Raw genomic sequence first — 23,471 nt, forward strand, 5'->3', positions numbered from 1 at the left:
AAGGTAGAACATCAACAAATGACAAAGATTAACTCCTCCCCAGCCGCGCACCCGGCCCCGCGCTGCCCGCCCGGGAGAGCCGTCTCCCAGGCGCCCTAGGTACAGCCCTGCGGGGGGGTCCCTGCCTTCCTTTCCTAGGCTCGGAGGTCACGACTCTCCGCGGGCAGACACACACATTCCGGGGCTGGCCCGACTCCCGTCCTGCCCAACGACCGTAATTTCCACCTTCCTCTTTCTGGCATCCAGTGGGTCAGTAGCGGAACTGCTGTATTGCACAAGATTCTCAGAAGATGGGCAGATTTCGGTAAACTGCAGGGGTAAAAGGAGGAGATGGAGGATTCTCGAATTGTACTCACTCCGGAGCCTGCTCCATTGTGTGCATAACTCCCTTCTCTCTCCTCATTTAGCAGTTTTTGCCCTAAGATTGTTCTGAATACCCTCAAATCCTCCACTCCCTTTCCTTGGCGAAACTTGCCTTAAAGAAATCTAGTACACCCAGGTAAGCTTCCGTATAAATAGGCCCTGAACTTTAAAATGCTATCAACCTAGATTTCTGCGTTCTCACAAGATTGAGAGAAAAGCCGAAGGAATGATTATTTTTCATGGAAATTTAACCACCAGCACTCCCGGTAGCTGTATTATGTGAGGACAGGGATAATCTTCAACTGTCCACAAGTCTGTGTCATACCAGACTGAGAATATCAGTCCTGATGACAGCTCACATTCAGCTCTTGTCTTATTAGGGTCACTGCTTTTAGTGCTGCCCACGATTTCTTTGTCAATAGGACAGGTGAAGCTGTACAGAAAACTCTTTAGATAATTTCTAGACCATTCTTCTTTTCCTGGAAACTGGCTCTGGCTGCTGGAAGACGTATGCAGACAGTGTCTAGCCCAAAGCCTTCGGGTCACAGCCCTTTTCTAGAATGCCTACCCTCTGCCTGACCCCTTGCAGTGTCTGAAGGGTAAGTGACCTTGTGCAGAATTAACTTGAAGGAAGGTGGTGAGGGACAGTGGGGACAATGGGAAAGTGTACCGCAGCTAATCATTCTATCCTAGGGTATTCACTTGGCTCCCTCTCCGTTTGGGGCTTGTTCGCTGTGATTCTGGACTTACTTGGCTTAAGCTGGTTTGTTTGAGCTGGCCACCTCCGGCCCTGGAAATGATCTTCTCCAGCCACTGTTATTCCTTATTTTTGCATGTTGTTTTTTACGTTTTCAAACGGGAAAAATATTTTGAAAGAAAATTCAAGTACTTTCAAGTGTCTGTGCATAGACCACCAGTGCAGAGTCCGTTATTTGACTTGCTCTTGTCTGACTTCACTGTACTTCCAGCTCAGGTTGATGGAGAAAGCACCTTTTGGCAAACTGAAACATACTTAAGGTTCCCATATTAGTACCTTAAAGTGGGTTCTTTTTATTTTTATACTCTAGAGAATTGGATGTTGTATAGCACGTGGCATAGTGGGCTTTGCTGTCAGAGACCTGGGTACAGATTCTGGCCTTGCAACTTACTTTTGTTAACTTGGACTTAGTTCTTATGTAGCTTAAGTTTCTCTCATCTCTAAAAGTGAGGATAGTTATGATATTTACTTTATCTAGAGTGTTAGCAGGGTTTAATAAAATGGGTGGGGAAAAGTGCTTTCACAATTCAGGACACAAAAGAATAGTCTCAAAAGTGATAGCTGTTACCACATTGAAAGTAGCATTTGTTGAATAAATGTATTATTTGATTCAGTTCCAGAATTCTGTGATAGTCTCTGTTTGAACTTTAGTAAACTGGCTAAGGAAGGACAAAAGCAGCACGGAGATACCTGTTTTCTCTTCTTGGACCTCCTTGTTTCCTAGCATGTTTGAGTAGATTTTGCTTAGCAACAAGGCACAGTCATGGACCTCTCTGTCTTACTATGGGCAGGCAGAATAAGGGATTCCCTTGCCTTCCTGTATCAGACCACTGATGATTCTTTGTACTTCAAAAGCAGTTGCATCGGAGGATACCTTTTGATAACCTTCTTTCACAGCCAATCCTCTGTTATTAAAAGCTTCATCTCCCTTGGAGGGGTAGGTGAGAGGGATCAACAACTGAAGCTAGCTGCTAAATATAATTCCATTCACTTACCAAGTGTCTGGGTGTCTTTTGTGTGTCTAGAGTTATGCCATGCTCCATGAGATACGCAGTCTAAGTTCTTTTCTCTGAAAATGTAAAATCTGGTTGACAGATAAACATTACATAAGGTATGGTAACCTAGGACTACACCCAAAGTTGGGGCTCATGCATGAGCTGGAAAGAGATCACTGTGGAAGAGAGTGCTTGGAATATATTTCAGAAAGGAGATAGGCTCTAGCAGACACAAGATGGGTAGTCTTGGCTTGGACTAGGGTAATGGGGGTTTACAGGAGAGGTTTTGCACTGGCTATCAGTTTCACTTTTCTAGTTGTACTTAGGCAGAGCCACGACCTTTGCTTGGCCTCCTGTTCTACCCATTATCTACTTATACAGGCATTCACTGTTCCTTATTAAAACTGGTTGTAGATTTTTAAGTTAATTAACTGAATTTGCCCCAAAGCTGAACTGACATAACTTTAGAAAGATGAAATAACATTACCATTTTATTCTGAAAACAGAATAATATGGAATAAGGTAAAACTAATGGGAAAATAATTCATTGTTACCCGTTTTTTCTCTGGTTTATTTTATTATTGATTATAAAAGCAGGGAGAGCATTGCATCATGTTAGTTATCAAATATGTACCCTTGTATACATAGTAATGATCTGGTCAGTGTGAGAATCATTATTTTAAACACTAAAGTAGAAGAAAGTGGAAACTTAATGAATCTCTACTTCATGCTGGGCATTCTGAAAAGCTGGACCTGGTTCGTCTTTTTTGCCTTGTCCCTTGTCAAACTTCACATGAACTCTGTGACTACGTTCATTTCAGACTGCGTGCTTACTCCATGCCAAGATGAATGCCAGAAAAGCATGGCTAGAAAACCGGCATAAGAAGTCCCAAACCATGTGCCATGGTCACACAGCTAAACTTTGTGCCCGTGTAACTGTCTGTGCACGTGCTCTTTCCTCTCTCTTGAGCATCCCCTCTGCCCTTCCCTTCCTCTTCTTGACTACATCGTGACCCTTCTTCATGAGGCGGGTCAAGCATCATCTTCCCTCATGGACTTTCCGAAGCTGGGTTTGTCTTGGTTCCCAAAGCTGCTGGTGATACCGTGTGTACCGTGTGTGAACCAGGCCCTGTGGTTCCATGGGTGCCAAGGAATGAAATCCTGAAGCGAAGGAGGTTAGGGGAGTTTTTATTCGAAATCAAGGGAAGATGAATAGCTCCTGGATTTCCAGAAGGGGTCCCTAGTGGAGTGTCTGCGAGGGGTGGCTAGAGCTAATTATAGACAAGCAGAGCACAGTAATTGCTTGGTTGTTTAGTGATCATCTATCACAGGCGGCTCTGGATTTCAAATGACCAATTAGGACTCAGGCTCTCAAGCTGTGTTCTTTCACACAGTGTTTACAGTAAACTGGCATTTTAGAACTAGTTATTTTATAAGAACCTCAAAAATCCTAAGGCAGGGGTGCCTATTCTTAATTTGTGTAAGTAAGGCTGGTCACCGCACTCTCAGGCCCTTCCACTAGCTAGCTGGCTTACTCATAAGCTAGCTAACTAAACTACTTTCTCCACTGATCCTATCTGTATTAGTATTGTAGATCTGCTATGATCTGTGATTCCTGTATCCTCTTCTCTCTCTTTCATGTTCATCTGCGTTGTCATGGAATCATCGTGTATATGTGTGTGTTAAAAATATAGACTCCTGGGTCCTGTAGGAGAGCTATTGAAACAAAATCTCTGGCAGTGGGACCTTGGAATCTGGTTTTTAACAAGTTCATCATGTGATGGTTATATACACTAATTTTTTTTTTTATTTGTTGGCGATACTGGGGATTGGATTGGACCTAGTGCCTTTTCAGTGAGCTACATCTCCAGTCTTTTTCTTTCTTTTTTCTTTTTTTTTTTAATCTTTTGTGATAGGGTCTCACTAAGTTGCCTAGGCTCGGCTTGAACTTGTGAACCTCCTGCCTCAGTCTCCCTGAGTGGGGGGATTACAGCATGCACTACCACACTCTTAAATTTTTAACCAATTGGTTTAATGAGTAAATGGCTTTGGAACTGTAGATTCTGGATCCGGCTTAGCAATATTCTATCTACTAAGGTATTGAGAGGATGCTTTTTGATGGTGTGCTGGAGCTGGCTTACATGGGCTTGAGATGGCTTGTTAACTATACTTAAAAAGCATTTTGTGGGAATCAGGTGGCTCTGTGGAGTTTACAGTAAAAAGCACTATATGTTTCTATTAGATGGTATATTCAGCTACATTATCTTTGATACCAGTAAAATATTTTTATACAAAAATTATTGCTGCTTATCTTAGCTCGAGTTTCTATAACATAGCACTTTGGACTGAGTATCTTAGGAATAACACATTTGTTTTTCAGTTGTGGAGACTGAAGGTTGGAGATCAGGGTGTCAACACTGTCCAGTGCTGGTGAGGGTCCTCTCCCAGGTTGCAGTCTGCAGACTTCTTGATGTACGTCATATGGAGGAAAGAGAGTGAGAGAGCTCTTCTGGAGTCCCTTCTTTAAAAAAAAAAATTTGGTACTGGGATTGAACTCGGGACCTTGTACTTGCAAGGAAGGCGGAGGCACCATTGAGCTAAATCCCCAGCCTTTGGGATCCCTTTTTTAAGGGCACTGATCACATTGATGGAGGCTCTACCCTCATGATGTAATGATCTCCCAAAGCTTCACCTCCTAATGCTATCACACTGTGGTTAGGATTTCATTGTATGAATTTTGGAGGTACACAAGCATTTAGTTGCTGCTCCTTACATTAAGTAAGGATTCAATAATTACAGAAGGCTATATGGCAAAAATAAAAACCATTCATTCTTCCATCAAACTATGAACAAATGAATTCATGTTTCATTTATAGCATCACACTTATAGCTCTCTATGGTACAAAGATAATATATACAATATAACATAGTATTATGTTAATAGTTATGTATAATCTAGAATATAATTACATTATATTACTGTTATAAGAACATTATATCATGAATATGTTATTGTCAGTAGTTTTTGAGAACACAGTCTTCCATGTTTGAATAGTATTTTATTGGCATACTACATTTTCTTAACATGTCTTCTAAATTTATTGTTTTGCATCAGGGATCGAACTTAGGACCTTGTGCTTGTGAGGCAGGTGTGGTGCCACTGAGCAAAATCCTCAGCCCTTATCTTCTAAATTTTATTTGGAAAGGTGGTGTTTAAAACAGTGTTAACACTGAGTATTGTTATTCATAATCATTTACCAGCATCTCTGATATTTTGGTGGAGATGTTTTTCTAGAGTTGACGTTATTCTTAAGCTGTCTTCTCAAGGGGCTTATAGTAGCTTGTTTTGATTATTTTCCCTGTTTCCCTTTACAGAACCTGAATGAAACTTAGACTACTGGCTGCACCTTTCTAAATGCTTTTATTCCTCCAGAAATTTGCCGTTAGAGATTAATGAGAATATGGGGCAGAGGAGTACAGTAGGAAGAAAATGGACTTCCAAGTCAGGCAGATGTCTTTAAATTGCATTTTTATCCTTGTTTGGAATATTATTTTGTGTGACTTATTTCAACTTTTGGAATCTCATTTTCTAATCTTTAATACAGAAATGATCTATAAACCAACTTCAAGGTTCTTGGGATGAGTAGATGAAATAAGTTCTCTAGGGTTCAGCACAGTGGCTGTTTCAGAAAAGCACTGAATGCTTTTTTTAAAATCTTAGTTTCATGCATTTTAGTGCATACAAGCAACATAGAAGAAATTACAGTTAATTTAGAGAGTCAAAGAAACATGATGGCAATTATAAAGATAGTATGTTAAAGACAGTGCTTTATTATCTGAGCTGGGTCATTGAATGTAGAGGGGGGAATAGAAGAAATGGTGGGCAATGCAGTGTGTATTTGAACATGATGTCAATTTCTAAGATTCTACCCCTGTTATGGTTTGTGTCTATGGTTTGATGTCCCCCAAAGACTCATGTGAATGAGGTGGGGCTTTATTTGGAGGTGGTGGGATTCAGAGTGTATGAAGCTGGAATTGATTCATGGTGTGATGCTAGGCCAGTAGGATTAAGGGTGTGAGTGCTGCCCACCCTAAGTAGTCTGGATAAGACAGGAAGACACTGTTAAGATCCCTTGCTGCTTTTGATGTCTTCTGCCTACAAATGAACTGTTTCTTCTCTGCAATGCCCCTCTGACCTTTGCCACTATGCCTTGGAGCCAGCCAACTATGAAGCAAAACCTTTAAAAACTGTGAGCTTTTGGAGCTGGGGGTTTAGCTCAGTGGTGCTACCGCCTGCTTTGCAAGCACAAGGTCCCGAGTTTGATCCCCAGTACCAAAACAAACAAACAAACAAAAAAACCCTGTGAGCTTTTAAATAAACCTTCCCTCTGTAACTTTGGGTGTCACATATTTGGTCTCAGCAATGACAGCAAAGTAACTAATAGGGAATTTGGTACCAGGGAAGTGGGGGCTTTGCTCTGACTGTACCTGACTTGTGGTTCAGGAGCCTTTGGGATGGCTTGTGGGAAGAGTTTGGAAAGGGTTGGAGTAGCTGGCTGAAAAGGTAGAGCTGGAGTACTTTAGGTTGTACTGTATAGGACATTTGGGTCAGAGGACTGAAAAGCTGGTAAAGACCAGGTGCGGGAGGTTGCTGCTGGAAAGAAGGACTGCACTGACTGTTGGACTCCAGGCAATGTGTGCTATTCCTTGGCAGAAAGTTTGTCTGCATTTTTCTTCTGTCCAGAGACTGCCTGAGACTGAAGTTAGGGGCAGTGGACTAGTTAATCAGGTCGAAGAAATTTCAAGTCAGTCTAATGTTGAGGCGTTGACATGTGTACTTTTGGGTGCTTTTAGCCAGATTTATGTTGAGAATTAAGAGCAAAAAGCCCCGCAGAATGATTTAAAACATTGTGAGTTTGGCCAGAAAGGAAGCCCTGGTAAGTTGAGGCCTGCAAAGCTAGAGCAAAGATCTTGATTCTTGAGAAGGAGTGGGAGAATAGAAAAGATGGCCTGAAGAAACAGCAGGACTCTACCCCTTTCAGCCTCAAAGTTGCAAAAGTGGAAGACTTTGCTTTGAGAAGAAATCCCCAGAGCACCGTGTTCCAGAATGGCGGTGGCCTAGGACAGTTGTCCCTTGGGATTTGGTTCATAGGCACTGGACCCCACCGCCGAGAGAGAAGGAAGACTGGCTACTGCTCTAGCTGGCGGCAGACATTGGCAACATCTATGTGGACTGGTTTTAGGCACATGCAGAATGCAAGAGTTGTGGGGTCAGCAAGGCTTCCACCCAGATTTCAGAAGAAGGCCTGGGAGGCCAGTAGTGCACCCCTGAGAGGACAGTGTGTGAAGCTGTGTGAAGCCGAAGGTACAGTGGCAACCTCAGAAAGTTGGAGAAGCCAGGAAAATGGATAGTCTGAGGAAAGCTGTAAGGAGTGAGCAAAGCTAGTCAGAGAGAGAAGTCATGGGAGCTACAAACTCTGGAAGAGCTTCTGGGCAGAACCATTCAAGCACTTTGTAGTTCACCACTTGCTGAGGATGCTAGAAGGGGAACTGTGGGATTTAATGGTCTTGCTTTGCTCCCATTCCTTTTTATCTCCCTGCCTGTAGCTTTTGGATGGAAATATGTTCCTCGTACCATTGTAAGTTGGAATTGTTTAACTGTCTTTTCATTTGTACAGGGGCTTGCAGCCAAGAGTCTACTTTAAATCTCAGAGGAGTCTTGGGACTTGGACTTTTCAGGAATGCTGAAACTGTTAGAGTTTAGCAACTCGCAGGGAAGGATTAAATGCCTTTTGTATAAAGGGATGTGCATGAGTCTTTGGGGGGCCAGGGGCAGGAGAGTTATGGCTTGTGTCTAGATGGGCCCCCCCAAAGCCTAGTGTAGTCAGGTGCGGCTTCTTCACAGGTGGCTGGATCTAGCGTTTGTGATGCTGGGATTTCATTTGTGGTGCAATGCTAGGATCAGGGTTTCTAGGATTAAAGTTATGAGTATACCCTAAGTAGGCGCAGGGAGACTCCGATAAGATTCCCTTGTTTCTGCTGTCTTCCTCAGCCATACACTGTTTCCCCTCTGCTATGTCCGCCCTGCCTTAGAGCTAGCTGATTATGGACTGAAACCTTTATAAACTGAGCCAAATAAACCTTTCCCCTTTAACTTTGAGGGTCAGGTATTGTTGTCTCAGCAAGGATAAAAATAACTAAGATAAACCCCAAAGTGCCACCCCTGCTAACACAGACAGTCAGACACGTGGAACCAGTAGGATATAACAGGTAGTCTACCATGATAACAATGTTTTAGGACCAAGAAACAACATTCTTTTGTCTGATGAATAAAATCAGTGGGCCAGTATGTAAGAAAGCATTTACTTGTTGGATGTAATAAATCAGAGATTGGAGTAGGTGATACACAGGCTGAAACAGGACAAGCACTTATTACCAGAAATAAAATAAAATGTATTTGCAAGATCCCTGGTCTTAGTGGCTGATATTCCCTGCCTGATATGCCTCTCCAGCTGGGAACATTTGCTACCAGATTCTTTTCCCAAATGTGAATATTTTGTCAAGTTTATCTGTGAAGGATAATGCTCCGAAACATTCTGTAAGAATCATCAGGTGTTTTTCTGGAGAATCAAAATATTATTGATGGTCCCTGGGAAATACGTCTACATATTAGACAGGAAAGGAATTCAAATATAAGCTGTGGTAATGAAGCAAATAAAAGTGAAAGCTTTGGGCATTTACTATATATTTTATTGAAATTAAAGTAAATATCTTAACACTCTCAGATAATATATAAAGCATTAGTCCAAATTAATTCTCTCAGGCCTTACAACTGTGTAAAACAGTGATATTATGTCCCATTTTACAGGTGAGGAAATTAAAGTTGAGGAGTTAAATAATTTTGTCTGAGTTGCACATGTAGTGAACGGCACAATTGTGTTATTAACCCCTATGTATGTCTAACTCCTAAACACATGTTTTGGACTATTATCCATATTCTGTCAGGCTTCCATATTTTTTGGAAATTCACGCTCCAAGGCGGGAAGCTCTTTCCAATCCATGTCAGTGTTTTAGTACCTAACTAAAACCACAAAGAGGGGAGACACAGTTTCAACAGATAATGTCAACACTGCCACAAAGGAAACAGTTCTCCGAGACTGGGGAATTGGGTGTTTTTTGGTGTGTTTTTTCTGTCCTTTATTGGTGAAAACAATGAGTAGAGCAGTTTTAAAGAGTGGTGTAAACTTTAATACAGTGATTTGGTGTTTAGTTTCCAAGTAGTGATTCTTAAGTACCGAGAGGAGTATTTAGAAAGCAGCAGCAAGATGAGGTGAGAACTAAGTACTGGAGCAAGGTGATGGGACTGGAAAACGAAAGCTAAAGAGAACTGAATCGACTGTGTGGCATTCCAGTTTGCCAGTAGAGTTGAGAATTGATGTTGGGCCGTATCATTTTCAGCCCACTGCTTTCTTAATAATGGAGAAATCACCATTTTCCTTGCTAGCTTTTTCATAATACTTATGGCTGGGATTGCCCTTTACTTAGAATTCTACATAAATAAAATAATTACATAGACATTGAAAATGTCAGCCCGTTATTTTGAACTACTTGAATTATAACGTGAGTTTGTAAAAGTCAATATTCTTTACCTTGGTAATTATCTGCTTGCTTGCCCGCTCTCTTTATATATGCATATATGTAAAATAACTAACAAGCAACACATTAATTTTATTAAGCATTACTCAAATGTCAGAGGAGTAATGAACCAGATATGATTATAATTGCCATATTTGAAACCAAGACGTTTCTCAGCCTTGTTAGCATAATAGTGACTTTATAATCATTTTGAGAAACGAAATTGTTTCTCACAGCCTGAAGAGCCTTGATGCTCTATCACCTAAATTCATACAACCTTCAGGACGCTCCTACAAACCTCTGCTAGTTAAATGTACTCCTGAAAAGGGAATTTCACATTATTTGCGGTTTCCTAGCTAATTGAAAAGCACGCGGTCATTCTTGATTAGTGTTTTCCGTAGATTTTTAGGTTTTGTATTTGCAAGCAAAGTGTATGAGCAAGTGCTAGGTTAAAAGCAAGTGAGGAAGGCTTAGAGAGACTTTAGAAGCACACCAGGCCAATAATTTTGTTTGCTCATCTAGCATAATTACCTGCTATTTTGGATTTAGCTTGTAATCTGACTTATCGTGGTATCTCAGCTTTGAAGTGAATTGTAGGAACAGAGATATTTGAAAGTTGATTACAATTGATTTTTATGCCAGTGGTTTCATCCCAGACCTCTTTGTATACTTTGGGAAATGGAGGCACAATCAATATTTTGTTATTAGTGAACTTGTCTCTTAATCAGTAATTTAAATTAGTGAATTTAAAAATATTTGCTGAGAGGAGTTTGAAATGTAGAACTTAAAAGATGATTGATTTTGAGCTCAAGATTTGTGGTATAATTTAAATTAAATAGTGTCAATCTCTTTGCTTCACTTAAGTCATTTTGTCATTGGAATTAATTTATGTAATCCTCCTCCTTTAAGGAAAGTGTAATGCAAGATCGCTGAGATTTCGTTCTGTTTCTGACTAGCTCCGTAGCTTTTGATAATCATACCACTTCTCAGGGTCTTGGTTCCTAAAGAAAAGCTTTGTTTGTGACCTGGATGATCTGTGATGTCACCTGGAACATAATAGTTCTATGATGGGAGAGGCAGGACATTGAAATAAAATTTAAACAGCCCCCTAACTCCAGGAAGTCTTGTGATCATCAAGGGCCATTTGCTAACAAGCTAAATCAGGTACTGATAACATGTCAAAGAAAACAAACAAAAGCTGTTTCCACCTTTCAGAGCATTTATCTCAGAATGTCTGCTAAATAACCAATCCCTCTGGTGTATCAAAATGATAGTGATTTACTATTAGTAATAAGAATAACTTTCAAAATAATAGATACTATATTAATGACTGGCTCTAGGATTATAGAAAATTATTTGTTATCTTTGAGGTTCTTTTTTAAAGAGAAAGAAGTGAAGAAAAAGTAATGTGGAAAATATACTATTAACATATACCTAGGAGATCTTAATTTTCCCTGTCCCAGCATGACTTGGTTGAATATTTCACATGATTTTGTACACCTAGGCTTTTAAGCCTTTGTGTGACCAAATTAAAGTTAGAAAATATAGGTCCCAGTTCTAGGGTCTCAGAATTTTCTAAAGGATTTTATAGTAGATTATTTCTAATTCTGAGTACTTGTTATCTCTTAGTCCTTCTAAAGGAATGTTAAGTTCTGCTGTCACTGTTCTAGTTTCTCTCTCTCTTTCTCTCCCTCTCCCCCCTCTCTAACTGGAGGCTATAGCTGGCTTTGTTTATTCCAGAAATGAACAGTCCTTGAAATTAATGAGTATCTGTTTCTTTCCTGAAGTTTGCTTTTGTAGTATGTTAACCAGCTTTTGTCGTTTATGTCTCTGTGACCAATAGTGAGCTTATAACAGAGAGGGAAAATGGGTTCAGTCTTGTGTGCTCAAGGCGCTGCTGAGTGTTGGCTGCCTGACATCCTGTCTGGATGATCCTGAGCAGTATCAGGGCTTAGTGGAAAAATTGACTTTAGCGATAAAGTAAACCATAGTGTGTGACATGAGTTCTGTTAGTTGTCTGTCTTTATAATGCTTGACTTACTGTATTTCATTTTCAGCTTGTTCTTGTTAAGGTCCTGTGTGTCATCTCCTTTTCATTTCTGCTACTACCTTGGTTTAGGAAGTAGTCATTTTTACCCAGACTTTTAAGATATTCTCTGTGACTCTAAAATCAAGTTGTTTCATTTTTTTGTGTTTTCTATAGTTAGCTTTCTAGACAAATATTAAATGGTCTGATTTTCCTTTTGCAGAAACTTTCAGTGTTCCCCTTGTTTACAGCACAAAGTTCAAGTACTTTTTTTTTTTTTTTTTTTTTTTTTTTTTTTTTTTTTTTTTTTTTTTTTTTTTTTTTTTTTTTTTTTTTTTTTTTTTTTTTTTTTTTTTTTTTTTTTTTTTTTTTTTTTTTTTTTTTTTTTGTACCTGGTATCGAACTCAGGACTTTGAGCTGGCAAGGTAGATGGTGGAACCACTGAGCTAAATCCCTGGCCCCAAGTCTAAGTACTCTTAATGTGATGTTCAGGGTATGTTTTCTCATCATGGCCAGCCAAACCTCTCCATCTCAGACATGGACAGTCAGCCCAAGTGAAGGATAGTACTTGCTAATTTAAAAAATTATGATGTGTATTTTCACTGTCCCCTGTTATTGATTCTTTCTTAGAGTCTGAGTGTTTTCCATATTTCTGTCTATCCTTGGCTGGTTGTTAAGGTTGAATCCATAGTGGTCTTAGTTACTTTTCTCATTGCCGAGACAAAATACCTAACACCCAAAATGAAAAGAGGAAAGGGTTTGTTTGGCTCACAGTTTGTAGGGGTTTCAGTCCATAGTCGGCTGGCTCCAAGGCAGGGTGGACATGGCAGTTCATGGTTGAGGAAGACAGCAAAGCTACAAGGGAACCTTAACACAGTCTTCCTGCCACTTTGATCTTATCCAGATTACTTAGGGTGGGCAGCACTCACACCCTTAATCCTAGTGCCCTTGATCCTGGCACTGCTCCATAAATCAGTTCCAGCATCATACACTCTAGATCCAGTCACTGTGAAAAAAAATGCCACCTGTGACCTCATGAAGCTCTGGGGGGACATCTAGACACAAGCCATAACAATAATTTGTGATATTATTACTAAATTCGTATAATGATCATGAGTTGTTTCTTTCTTTGAGCTCCCACATCACCTTTTTTGTATTTTTATTTCATTCTGACTTAAAATTATTTAGACTTTTACATGTCTATCTCAGCCAAGTTTTGAACCAGCTCTTTTGTTTTATCATTGATTATTATAAAGTCTAACTGCACTATGCACATGAAGATTTTCAATAGTAAATACTTGCTGATGAACAGATTGGGAAAATAAATCTGGTTATCTGTGATTTTGAGTATGTCTGTATCCCTAAAAATACTACTTTGTACAGAGTATACATAGACATTTAAATGTCTGACTGTACCAGTATCATTTAATAAAAATTATTCAATCTTATTCAGTTTATATAATGTTCTACAAAGTTTTATTTGTGAACAAATGAGAGACAGATTGGTAATTTTGAATTAGCTTTCATTGTCTCCAAGCAGATCAAAGCAAATTTTAGGAGTGGAGATAACACATTCTTGATACAGAGAGATGTTTTGCTTATCTAATGTAAGGTGAATAGTAGGCAAAAAAGGAGAATAAACAAAATTTTCATGTGTGATACCCTGTATATCTAAGTAGTAAAGTAAGTGAGCATATATGTCCCATATAAATTTTGTCTTGAAGAAAACCATTTCTGATATATACTTGGTGAACTGATGAAGCACCACCGTACATGCAGCTATCACTTGGGTATAATCTCAGTTACGGAGAGCTGTCAGATGGGCAGGCCTCCAGAGAACAAGGTTAGTTTTATACTAATGTGCTTTCCCCAGATCCTGATCCTTTGGTCCAACAACTTTAATTTTGTGCCATGAAGTTCAAAGAGAAAAATTTTAGAAAAAAGCTGAAATCTAACAACAAAATAAGGTCTCAAGAGTGAGAAGACGGAAGGAGAAAATGGAAAAATAAAAACATAGCTTGTTTCCAGAGGCACAGTTGGAAAATAAACATGTTTACTTAGGTAAGACACTAACCATAAATCATGTCATTTCTTACTTATGTCAGCCTGTAAAGTTTTGTTGGATTATTTTAAGTAATTTCTTAAGTGCTTCTAAGCTGAAGTATCCAAGTGCTAAATTGATTATATTTAGCCTAAAATGTTGTCATGCTTGATTGTATCAAATCTTTCAGAGGCACAAAACTTATTAATGGCTCCAACTATAAATATTAGGAAAAACTAAACTTATAAAGTCACTTTGCTTCACCTTTTGGTGAATTACCCTAATATAGGAGATGATGACTAATCCTCTCCATATTTTCTCTGTGTCTCCACCACACTAGTAAAGTGTCTGTCTGTTGAGCTTCAAGCCTTTACTTCCTTTCTCTTCTACTTTCTTATCATCTCTTTAACATGACTCCCTATTCTGCTCACTGGGTCCAGGCCAGTCTGACCCTTAAGAAACCAGGGTAGAATTTCCATGCCTCTTCCATCCTCTCATCTTGCCTGACCATTTTCCCTGCCCTGTCAAGAATCTTGTATACCAGATTGGTAGAGGCCCACTCAAAAAGGGCAGAGCCCATCATGCTATGACTCTGTGTAGAACTCTTTAACTGCCTATATAATAAGGATCTTCCCAACCCTGACCCAACTTTTCAGCCTTAGCTTCTCTTCATGTCCCTCTTCTCTCTCCTCTTCATTGACCAATTCACACTTGCTTGTAAAACCCAAGCCACTTCGGATTTCTTGCATTTCCTGGGAGACCCATGATATACACACCTTATATCTTAGTTACTTTTCTTGTTGCTAAGACAAAATACCAGATCTCCAAAGTTAAAGGAGGAAAGATGTATTGTAGCTCACAGTTTGGAGAGGTTTCATTTCATATTTGTCTGGCTCCCAAGTGGGGTGGTGGCATGGCAGAGGGGCATCACAGAGGAGAAACAATTCATGGCAGGCAGAAGGCAAAAAGCAGCAAAGTAGCCAAGCAGCAAGCGACCACAGCAGCCCTCTCTTTGTCCCTTATATTCTAACCAGGCCCTTAAGGCAGGCAGAGTCACACCCAGGCAGGGCCTTCGCGTTTTCCACTCCCAGAACTATGCCAAGCCAATTGGTAATCTAATTTAGTAACCACACACCCTTAGTGTCAGCATCACACACTCTAGGTTCAGTCATCTCTGAAATACCCACCTATGACCACATCTAGACACATCTGTAACACCTCGCTTCTGTCTTCTGTCTTATGTCTCACATTGTTGCCTTACCTGATGAGCTCTGCTGGTAGCTCAAGCATCCTTCTCACTATGCAGACTTTTTTACTGAAAGCTCTGGTGGAATCAGCTACTCCTCTTTCTTGAATCTAAACTATAAGGAATTTATTATGCACAGCCCACAGTGTATTGCACATTTTTATTTACAAATCTGTCCCCTTAATGGAATATAAATAATATAGGGCCCAAAGCCCATACGTTCATAGTACAGTCTCTAACACCAATTCCTTTTTCTGCCACTCAGTAACTTAGTGCTTATAGAGTAAACATTTGAAAATGCATCAAACAATGATTATAAATTCACACAGGACAGGACCTTTCTTACTTTCCTGTATAGCACATCTCATTTCTAGTTCAGTGTCTTGTGTATAGAGCATACTTAGTACTTGCACTTCCACCTTCCTATATAGTTGAAGAAAGGAAAGGAGTGCATCTAGAGCAGAGGTAGTGAACCTATGGTGTGCACACTACAGCTGGCTGTTTGTTATCATGGAAACCTCTGAAAGGTTCTCCATCGTTGCTCTAGGGTGAATGGGGACCATGACTATAAGATATAAAGACAGGAAGGAGTGTGTTGTGAATTTATTTGGGAAAAAAATCAATTGTTATAAAGGTAGGAAGAAGGAGACACTGCATGGGCTGGGGGCTTAGCTCAGTAGCGCCGCACCTACCTTGCAAGCACAAGGTCCTGAGTTCAATCCCCACTACTGCAAATAAATAAATTAATTAAAAAGTAATAATAAAATAAAATAAAAATAAATAAAAATTTTAAAAAATACACTGCTAAGCAATGGCCTATGACTCTTTTATTGTTCCATTTGAGGATTTTCAGAACTGTATATAGCGTGCATTCATAGTTACAACTGAGTTTTTTTATTGTTTTATTATTTATTGAATGATTTTACCTAGTTAAGTGCTTTTGAGTCAGAGACTTATTTCTGATCTAATCATCTGTGATGAGGGTAATGGACATATATTAGGAAATTATTTTCAGTCTTCCTCTCTTAGCTGATCATTTTTGCTTATACACAAATTCTCACTGCAGATTATTTCCTCCTTAAACTGGGTTTAGTTTGGAACGCTCAGATTGCTATGGGGTACATTTGAATTATTCAGTGATTCAAACAAATCACGAAAGATACTGTTTAAAATTTGAAAGAGAAGAAAAAAGAAATGACCCCTGCCAATCTAGCCCTACCTTTATATGCATATTTTTATTCCTTTGGCATAGTCTGCAAATTGATAGCCCAGTCTGCAAGGTAGTTTACTTAAGACAATACTGCATATAACATTTTTCTTTTGCCGTGTTACTATGTTGAGCCTAAAGATGCCCCCAGTGGAAACAACATATTGCTCAACAGCTAATAAAGAAACAAAAAGTTAGGAAGCCTAGGCATATAATCAACATATCTGGAAGTACCCGGAAGGCAAAAACATCTGAGCTGCTATTAGGTGTTGGTGAAGCCTTCAGATTTTCCCTTCGCGGTGATTTGTGGACTGATTTGTGCACTCGTTTCTTGGGCCAGACGTGCATCAGGCATTGACTCTAGGATACTACTAAGCTAGCTAATTGTGTAAAATACGTGGAAGCTCATTTCTCTCCTAGCCGTTAGTGAGTTGAAATACGGTTACTACTTCAGAATGCGCAGGAATAGGGATTGAGAGAAATGATGACACATAATCTTAAGTGTTGTAACATAATTAGGGGAATGTATTAAGAACCAGAATAGGGATTCAAAGCTAGAAATATCTGGTTGTCAACTGCAGCTCCATGTGTTACCAAATACGAGAACTCAGAAAATTAATCTCTCTTTGCTTTTGTTTGTAAATGAGACTCAAGAGTTCCTTCCCATATGCTTGCTATGAGGATTGAATGATGTACTATCAATAGCACTTAGCAAGGAATCCTCATTTTTTTATACTGGCATTCAACTGAAATAGTTGAGAAGCAGTGGATCACATTAAAAATTTTCGAGAAATGCTACACGATCGTTGTAAAAAATGTATAAAAATCCAAGCCGAGCCCTGTAGAGAAGAACAAAAGAAAATATAAATCCCCTTTGGCTTCCCTGCCCAGTAGTAGAACGTGCCAGCCAGATATTTCCCTGTGCCTTTATCTGGACATAGAAAGCACATTTCCATTCCAAGTTATGTTAGGATGACTTTAGTAACAGGGAAGTGTAGGCCTTTTTTTTTTTTTAGTTTTTTTTTTTTTTTTTTTTTTAACTGTTGTTGGAATTCCACTGCAGATGTTAATATCTGAACCCAGCCTTACTGTAGCTGGCTGGGTGCCCTCTGCCCGGTGAGTGCTTCTCCAGGTAAGTGACTGACTTTTGCTCTGATCTCAGCAATCCTTTCTCTGTTTCTGCCTCAGGTGGCCCTAGCTGCTGATGTTACAGTGTTGCATTTGGCAGTTCCCCTGGGAAGCCCTGTGATGTCTGGCTCTTCACTGCAGAGCCTGGCATACGATCTGGTGTACACTGTCCCAGCAGCCTTGTCTGTTGCCTCATGTGTGACTTTCTCTTGATTTACAGGGTATTTGTGGCTCTCTGTGGTCTTCCAAGGTGATCTCAGTCAGGATTCCTCCTCTGTCGAAGTTCTCTGGGCGTTGTTGGTTCTATAAATCCATTATATTGCAAGATTTTTTTCCCCCTGTGGTATACACTGCATAGTTCCAGTTTCTGGATTGGATGGAGGCCTTGTCTTTGAATCTGATTTTGCTGTGTAAGTTCCACCTTCTCTAGGGAGACATTTCACTCAGCGGCCTGTTGTGTGTTTTCTTTCCATTGGACCCAAGCTGGGGCCAGTAGTAACTTTCATAAAGAAATTACGAGTGTTCCTTTTTAATTTTTCAAAGAGGCTCTTTGACCTTTTTAAATTTCCTGGAGGTGCTGTACAGGGACTTGGCAGAGCAGAATTACCTACCAAGCTTGTGAGCCTTAGACTTACATCAATTGCTACATATTCTGCTTACTTCCCACTATACTTTTTTAAAAAAACAAATTATAAAATGAAGCATGGAAAAATTGAGATTATCTAGGCAGCCCATGAAGAAACTATGACCATAATGATTGTACTGCGCTTCCTTTTTGATGCTAAATTTTTATTTAAATTGTTCATGTTACTCATTCCATTGGACCCTAATCTTTCTATTGAGTCTTCATTTGATGACTAGTTTCTTTCATGTTTTCTCAATTATGAGCAACAGAGTTATAATTATTTTCTAGCACCTTGTATGAAATATATAAATATATGATAAGAATGTCATTGTGTATTTGTCTTTTTTAGTTCTGTGTTTGACATCCTAGACAATATTTCATAAAATGAATGGGCACATCAAGTGGAATATACATTTCCATTTTGATAAATGATTTTACACTCTGAGAAATTCACCAAGATAGAGGTTATACCTAAGTTGTATGGGAATTTCAGGTTTTCCACAGCCTGCTAGATATTAGTAAAATAGATAGATAGCTTTTATTTTTATTTTTTTGCTACTGGAGATCAAACTCAGAATCTTATGCTTGTAAGGCAGATGGCTGAACCATGAACTAAATCCCCGGCCCTGATATCTAGTTTTTAGAAACTACGCAATCCATCCTCTTCAGAAATTTAACTCTCTAACAACATTCACAAGATTTCACCATAAAATTGTGTTTTACTATTGTTTTAAGAGCTCGCTCTCTATAACTCTTACTGTCCTTTGACTCTCATGTTCTCTTTTCTCAGGGCCTCTGCCCTTGTTATGCCATCTGCCTGAAACATTCTACAACCAGATCTTCCCACGTATGCTGTGTTTTGTCAGGAGCCATTCTATATAATTTTGGAGAATAATAGTTTCATAATTGAATTATGATTAGGACTAAGTCCCAATGTCTTCTTGCCTGAGAGCCAGCTGTGGCATTCAGAGACCTAACTTGGTTTTGCCTCTGGTCACAAATTGAGGCTTCAGTGGTCCTGTAATACTTTAATGCCCAAGGTTACATCAGCTGAATACTCCCTGGTTCTTTGAGAACTGAGTAGTAATAAAAAAAGAGAAAGGTTTCACCCAGGGGGAAGGACAAATTCTTTATTAGCATACTGTCTCATCCTACCTACTACTCTCCTTACTGCTCTTATCAACATAAGATTGTCATTGACCTGAGATCCTCAGAAACATAGGGTTACCGCCACCCACTGAGTCGTCCAGTGCTCTCTCCAATTATAATGTTCACCAAATAAATAGTGGGTATCTCAGAGGTCTTTGTCTTTGCCCACTGAGGCTCTGACCTGCCAGCCCACCTGCACTGTGATTTTAGGATGACTACAGTGTTTCTAAGCCGTGATAGGAAGTGTTCAGCTCTGTTTTAACCTGGTGGGATCACTGCCATGTTATGCCAACCACCCCTGGTGGAAGAGGATGTTCCTGCTTAGCAAGTCCCATGGTGTTTAGAGTGAGTCTTATGCTAGAGAATTCTTAGGCTATGGGTACAGAAAGCTTAGAGAATTCTCTGCACCAATCCAAGCAGAAACTCTAGTAAATCTTGCTACCAGAATATTGTCACATTTCTTTGAAGGTGCTTTTTGGAGTGCCTGAAAAGACAGAAAGCTGGAAGTTGATTAAATTCGTAGATAATATTGTGTGATTGTTTTGGGGACTGCTTGCTCGTGAATGTTCATCTCTCTGGCACTCTTTGCTCTGAGACTTGCTTTCATGGCAGCATAACATTTGAGAGTGAGATTGCAGTGAAAGAGACCCACCAGCCCTGAATACTTCATCAATTGAAGGCAATAGATACAACCAAAAAGCCCAGATTGGATGAAACAATTATCAACAGTCAATACCTAGGAAAATTACTGATCTTTATGTAGTCATCATAATTCCAGTTATTTTACTGAATTATCTTATTATTTTATAAGCTTTTATTAGTTCTAAATTTTTCTAGTATAAAATTAAATTTTCAAGATTATTTAACTTTCAGTATTGTCTTTATTTTATATCCTGAACTTTAGAACTTCCAAAACGATGCTAAATAATGAGGTACTTTGCAGCTCATTGCATTTTCTTCTCAATAAAAACAGTCAATATAAGCAATAAAGACATCAAATATTAAAATCAAAATTAAAAAGTAATAACAATTTTGCAAAAAATGCAGCTTGCACACTATTTCTGTGACTTTTGCTACTTACCCTCTGATTTTGTTCCAGTATCTTTGAAACAATACCCTTATTGGCACATTTTAGATATACACAATGATGACACTTATCATAAGGAATGTGCACCTGTACATGATAGATCTTCCCTCTTCTTTTTTCCCCCACCCCTACCACCTCTCTGATTTTGTGATCTCATCTGGAAAATGGATTCTGATAACTAATACTATTAGAGTTAGGAGGAGGGTTGGACTGAATAGTGTATTTGAAATACTGAGTACTGAGCCTGGCCCTTGGCCCACTAAATGCATAGTAGGAGGAGTGGATTTTGTGATACAAGTCTCGGTTGAGTATGTTGGGGCCAAGAGAGAGGCAAATAAGTTCTGCATGTCCAGGCAACAGCAGTGGAGAGAAGAAGTAGAAGCAGGTTGATGAGGAAAGAGAATGTTGTAGGTAAAATGTAAGCATAGAAGAGTGAGGCAGGTATAGTGTGAGAAACTTCAGAAAATCAGTCAGGTCTGTAATAAAGTTTGTGAGAAAATATAGATAACAGTGCCCCTGGAGACATAACCCGGGGCCCAAATGTGGCAGGTGCCCAGGGCTATGTGCAAGTTCAGGGTTTCTATAAGTGATGAGTTTTATGCCAGAGATTCATTTATTCAGTTGTTTTGTGGAGAGAGGATTCTCTTGGAGGCGTCTTGATGAATGAACTGGGAGAGTGGAAGTAGAGGCCAAGGTGGTAGAAGCTTTAGGATTGAAAAAGCAAAAAAGGGAGATGACCCTGATGAGTGTTGTTTGGAAGAGTAGTTGGTCAGTGCTGGTGTTGTAGTCTGTAGCTGTTATTACAAACTGGCGGTTAATCGATTAATTGTCTCCCTGTGTGGGAATGCCCAGGTGACCTGAGTCAGCGTGGTTCTGGCCCACTTGAAGGAAGATTGTTGTAGGAGGAACAGTATAAAAGAGTGGGAGGGAAGGTCTTCAGCTGATTGTTCTTAGAAGAGTTTCCTCGCATCTGATTTTCCTCAGAGGAGCTCTGGCTGCACTTTTAGGAGGGGCTCCGGCCCTTGCTGTCATCAAGGATGGCTGCTGTTCTCTTCAGAGGGGCTCCACTCTTCACCTTCGCCTTGGGCATGATCTCCCAGCTTTGTGTACAGACTCTTCAGCTGCTAGTGCTTGCCTTTCGACCTGCCTGTCCTTTGACCTCCCTGCAGATCCGTCCTCCGGCCTTCCCTCCTTTGGGGGTCCTTTGGCCTCCTGCTGTGGATTCTCAGCTGCCTGCCAGGTAGATCCTTCTCATCTCTAGCGTGGGGACAGATATTTGACTCTTACATTTGACTCCGTGGGCAACCACTGTTGACCAATCTTGTAAATTTCTGTCCTCCATTAAATCTGATTCAGAGCATGTGCAGTCTTCCTCCAGCCCTGCAAGCTCTTGTAAGCACTAATATACAAATGGACACACATATTAATTTAAAGGAATGTACACTTATTTTTTTCACAATTCTGCAGGTCTGAAGTCCTAAGTCAGTATCCCTGGGATGAAATCATGATGTTGGTAGGCTTGGTGCCCCTCTGGAGGCTCCAATGGAGAACCCAACTTCGGGTGGCTGCTGGCATGACTTGGTTTGTGGCCTTACAGCTCTAATCTTTAAGGCTGGAATCTACAAATCTCACCACCTGAACTCCTCTCCTAGAGTCCAAACCCCATGCCTTCCGCTTTTGCACTTAGGACACACCCCGATAACCTGAGTAGTCTCTTTGTTTCAGGCTTACAGCTGCGTCCCCTGCCAATTGAAGCTGTGGTTATAGATACCAGAAATTAGAACCTGTTATGTTTAAATGACCATTATTTTGCCTCCCACAGTTGACCCATTAAGGTAGGGAATACAGGAGCTATAAGATAAGAAAAAGATAACATACTTAGTTTCATCCAAAATTTAGGCTTTTAAGAAGATCCATACCTTGCTCTCAGATTATAATTTGGAAACAGATGTCTTCTCTTCCCCAGATGGAATCAGAGATTCTTTACCTGTTTGTAAAAATTTGAACCACCTGAATCCCTACATGTCTTCAAATGAGTAGATACGTTAATGTCAGGTCTACCGGAGCTCCAGCCTTGTTAGAATCCAACAAAACCTGGTTTTCTTTTTTTCCTTTTTCCAGTAGCAGGGATCAAACTCAGGACTCTTGTGCTTGCCAGGCAGGCCTGGTGCCACTGAGCTACATCCCTGGCCCAGCATGGTTTTCTTTCTAAATAATATCCAAGAGTATCAATTACAATTGAATACCTCAGACAAAATACAAAAAAGTTTCACTGTCATTTATTGTTCCCTTCAGATTTCTTTTGGAGTCCAGACCAAATTCATCGATGCAAATTTTTAACTCTGGTCTTTTCAGCCCAACAGTCTCAATAAGTAAATGCTTGGGATAATTTCAGTGAAAAACTGAAAATAATTTGAAGTTCCTTTCATTCCCAGCATTTGTAAAGCATACCTGTCATTCATGATAAAGTCCTACCTGTGTGCTCAGGTTATCAGAAAAAGTTTTTGAGATGGATTTTTAGTGTGTTTGCACAACTTCAACTCTGAAAGTCGATTCTTACTTTCCTGAAAGCCAGATAATGTTGTTAAGTACTTCTCACTGACCCTATCCTTTAGAATTACTTGGTATTTTAGATTCTAGATGACTTTGGCTTTTTAGTAAGTTTGAGCCTTACACTATTTCATTTTTTAATTTCTAATCCTACTTTTTGCCCATGTACAGTCTGTCACACTTTGCTATAACAATTGCAGTTTTGAGGAAAATATTTTTTTCTTAAATATGTTTACTAAATTCCCAGAGATAATGTCTATTCAAATAAATAAAATTAGATAAATGAATCAGAAAGAATCAAATGTTACATTCTAATCACTTCTGAAAGTTTGAGTGAATTTCCTTTTAGTTGCTCCAAAAATGTTTTTTCCTTGCCTTTATTAAAAAAACATTTTAAACTATTTGGTGAATTTAAGAAAATGTATGTAAATACAGTTTCCTAATTCATGTCCATAAGGTAATAACAATGCCAATAGCAGGGGCCTGATGACACGGGGCTCATTTATAATTCTAGTGACAATGTTACATTCAGGTTTTTTCAGTTAATGGATTACTTATTAGGGCAAAGGCCTCAAATGCTGTTTTTCTGTTTCCCACAATAAAACACCTCACCATAGTGAATGTGTAAAAGGTTTATGCTTTTTTTTTTTTTTTTTTTTGGT

General features: G+C 39.5%; 1 protein-coding gene across 1 annotated transcript in view; it reads left to right on the forward strand.

Moving 5' to 3' along the window:
* Cpne8 (copine 8) overlaps positions 1-23,471 on the forward strand; it is a 214,695-nt gene that overhangs the window by 1,130 nt on the left and 190,094 nt on the right. The window contains exon 2 of the mRNA XM_010629775.2: positions 44-99. Coding sequence (XP_010628077.1) covers positions 44-99 — 56 coding nt within the window. The remainder of the gene's footprint in view (positions 1-43; positions 100-23,471) is intronic.

Source organism: Fukomys damarensis, unplaced genomic scaffold, assembly GCF_012274545.1.
Source record: "Fukomys damarensis isolate Sample0158 unplaced genomic scaffold, DMR_v1.0_HiC HiC_scaffold_15, whole genome shotgun sequence".
Lineage (NCBI taxonomy): Eukaryota > Metazoa > Chordata > Mammalia > Rodentia > Bathyergidae > Fukomys > Fukomys damarensis.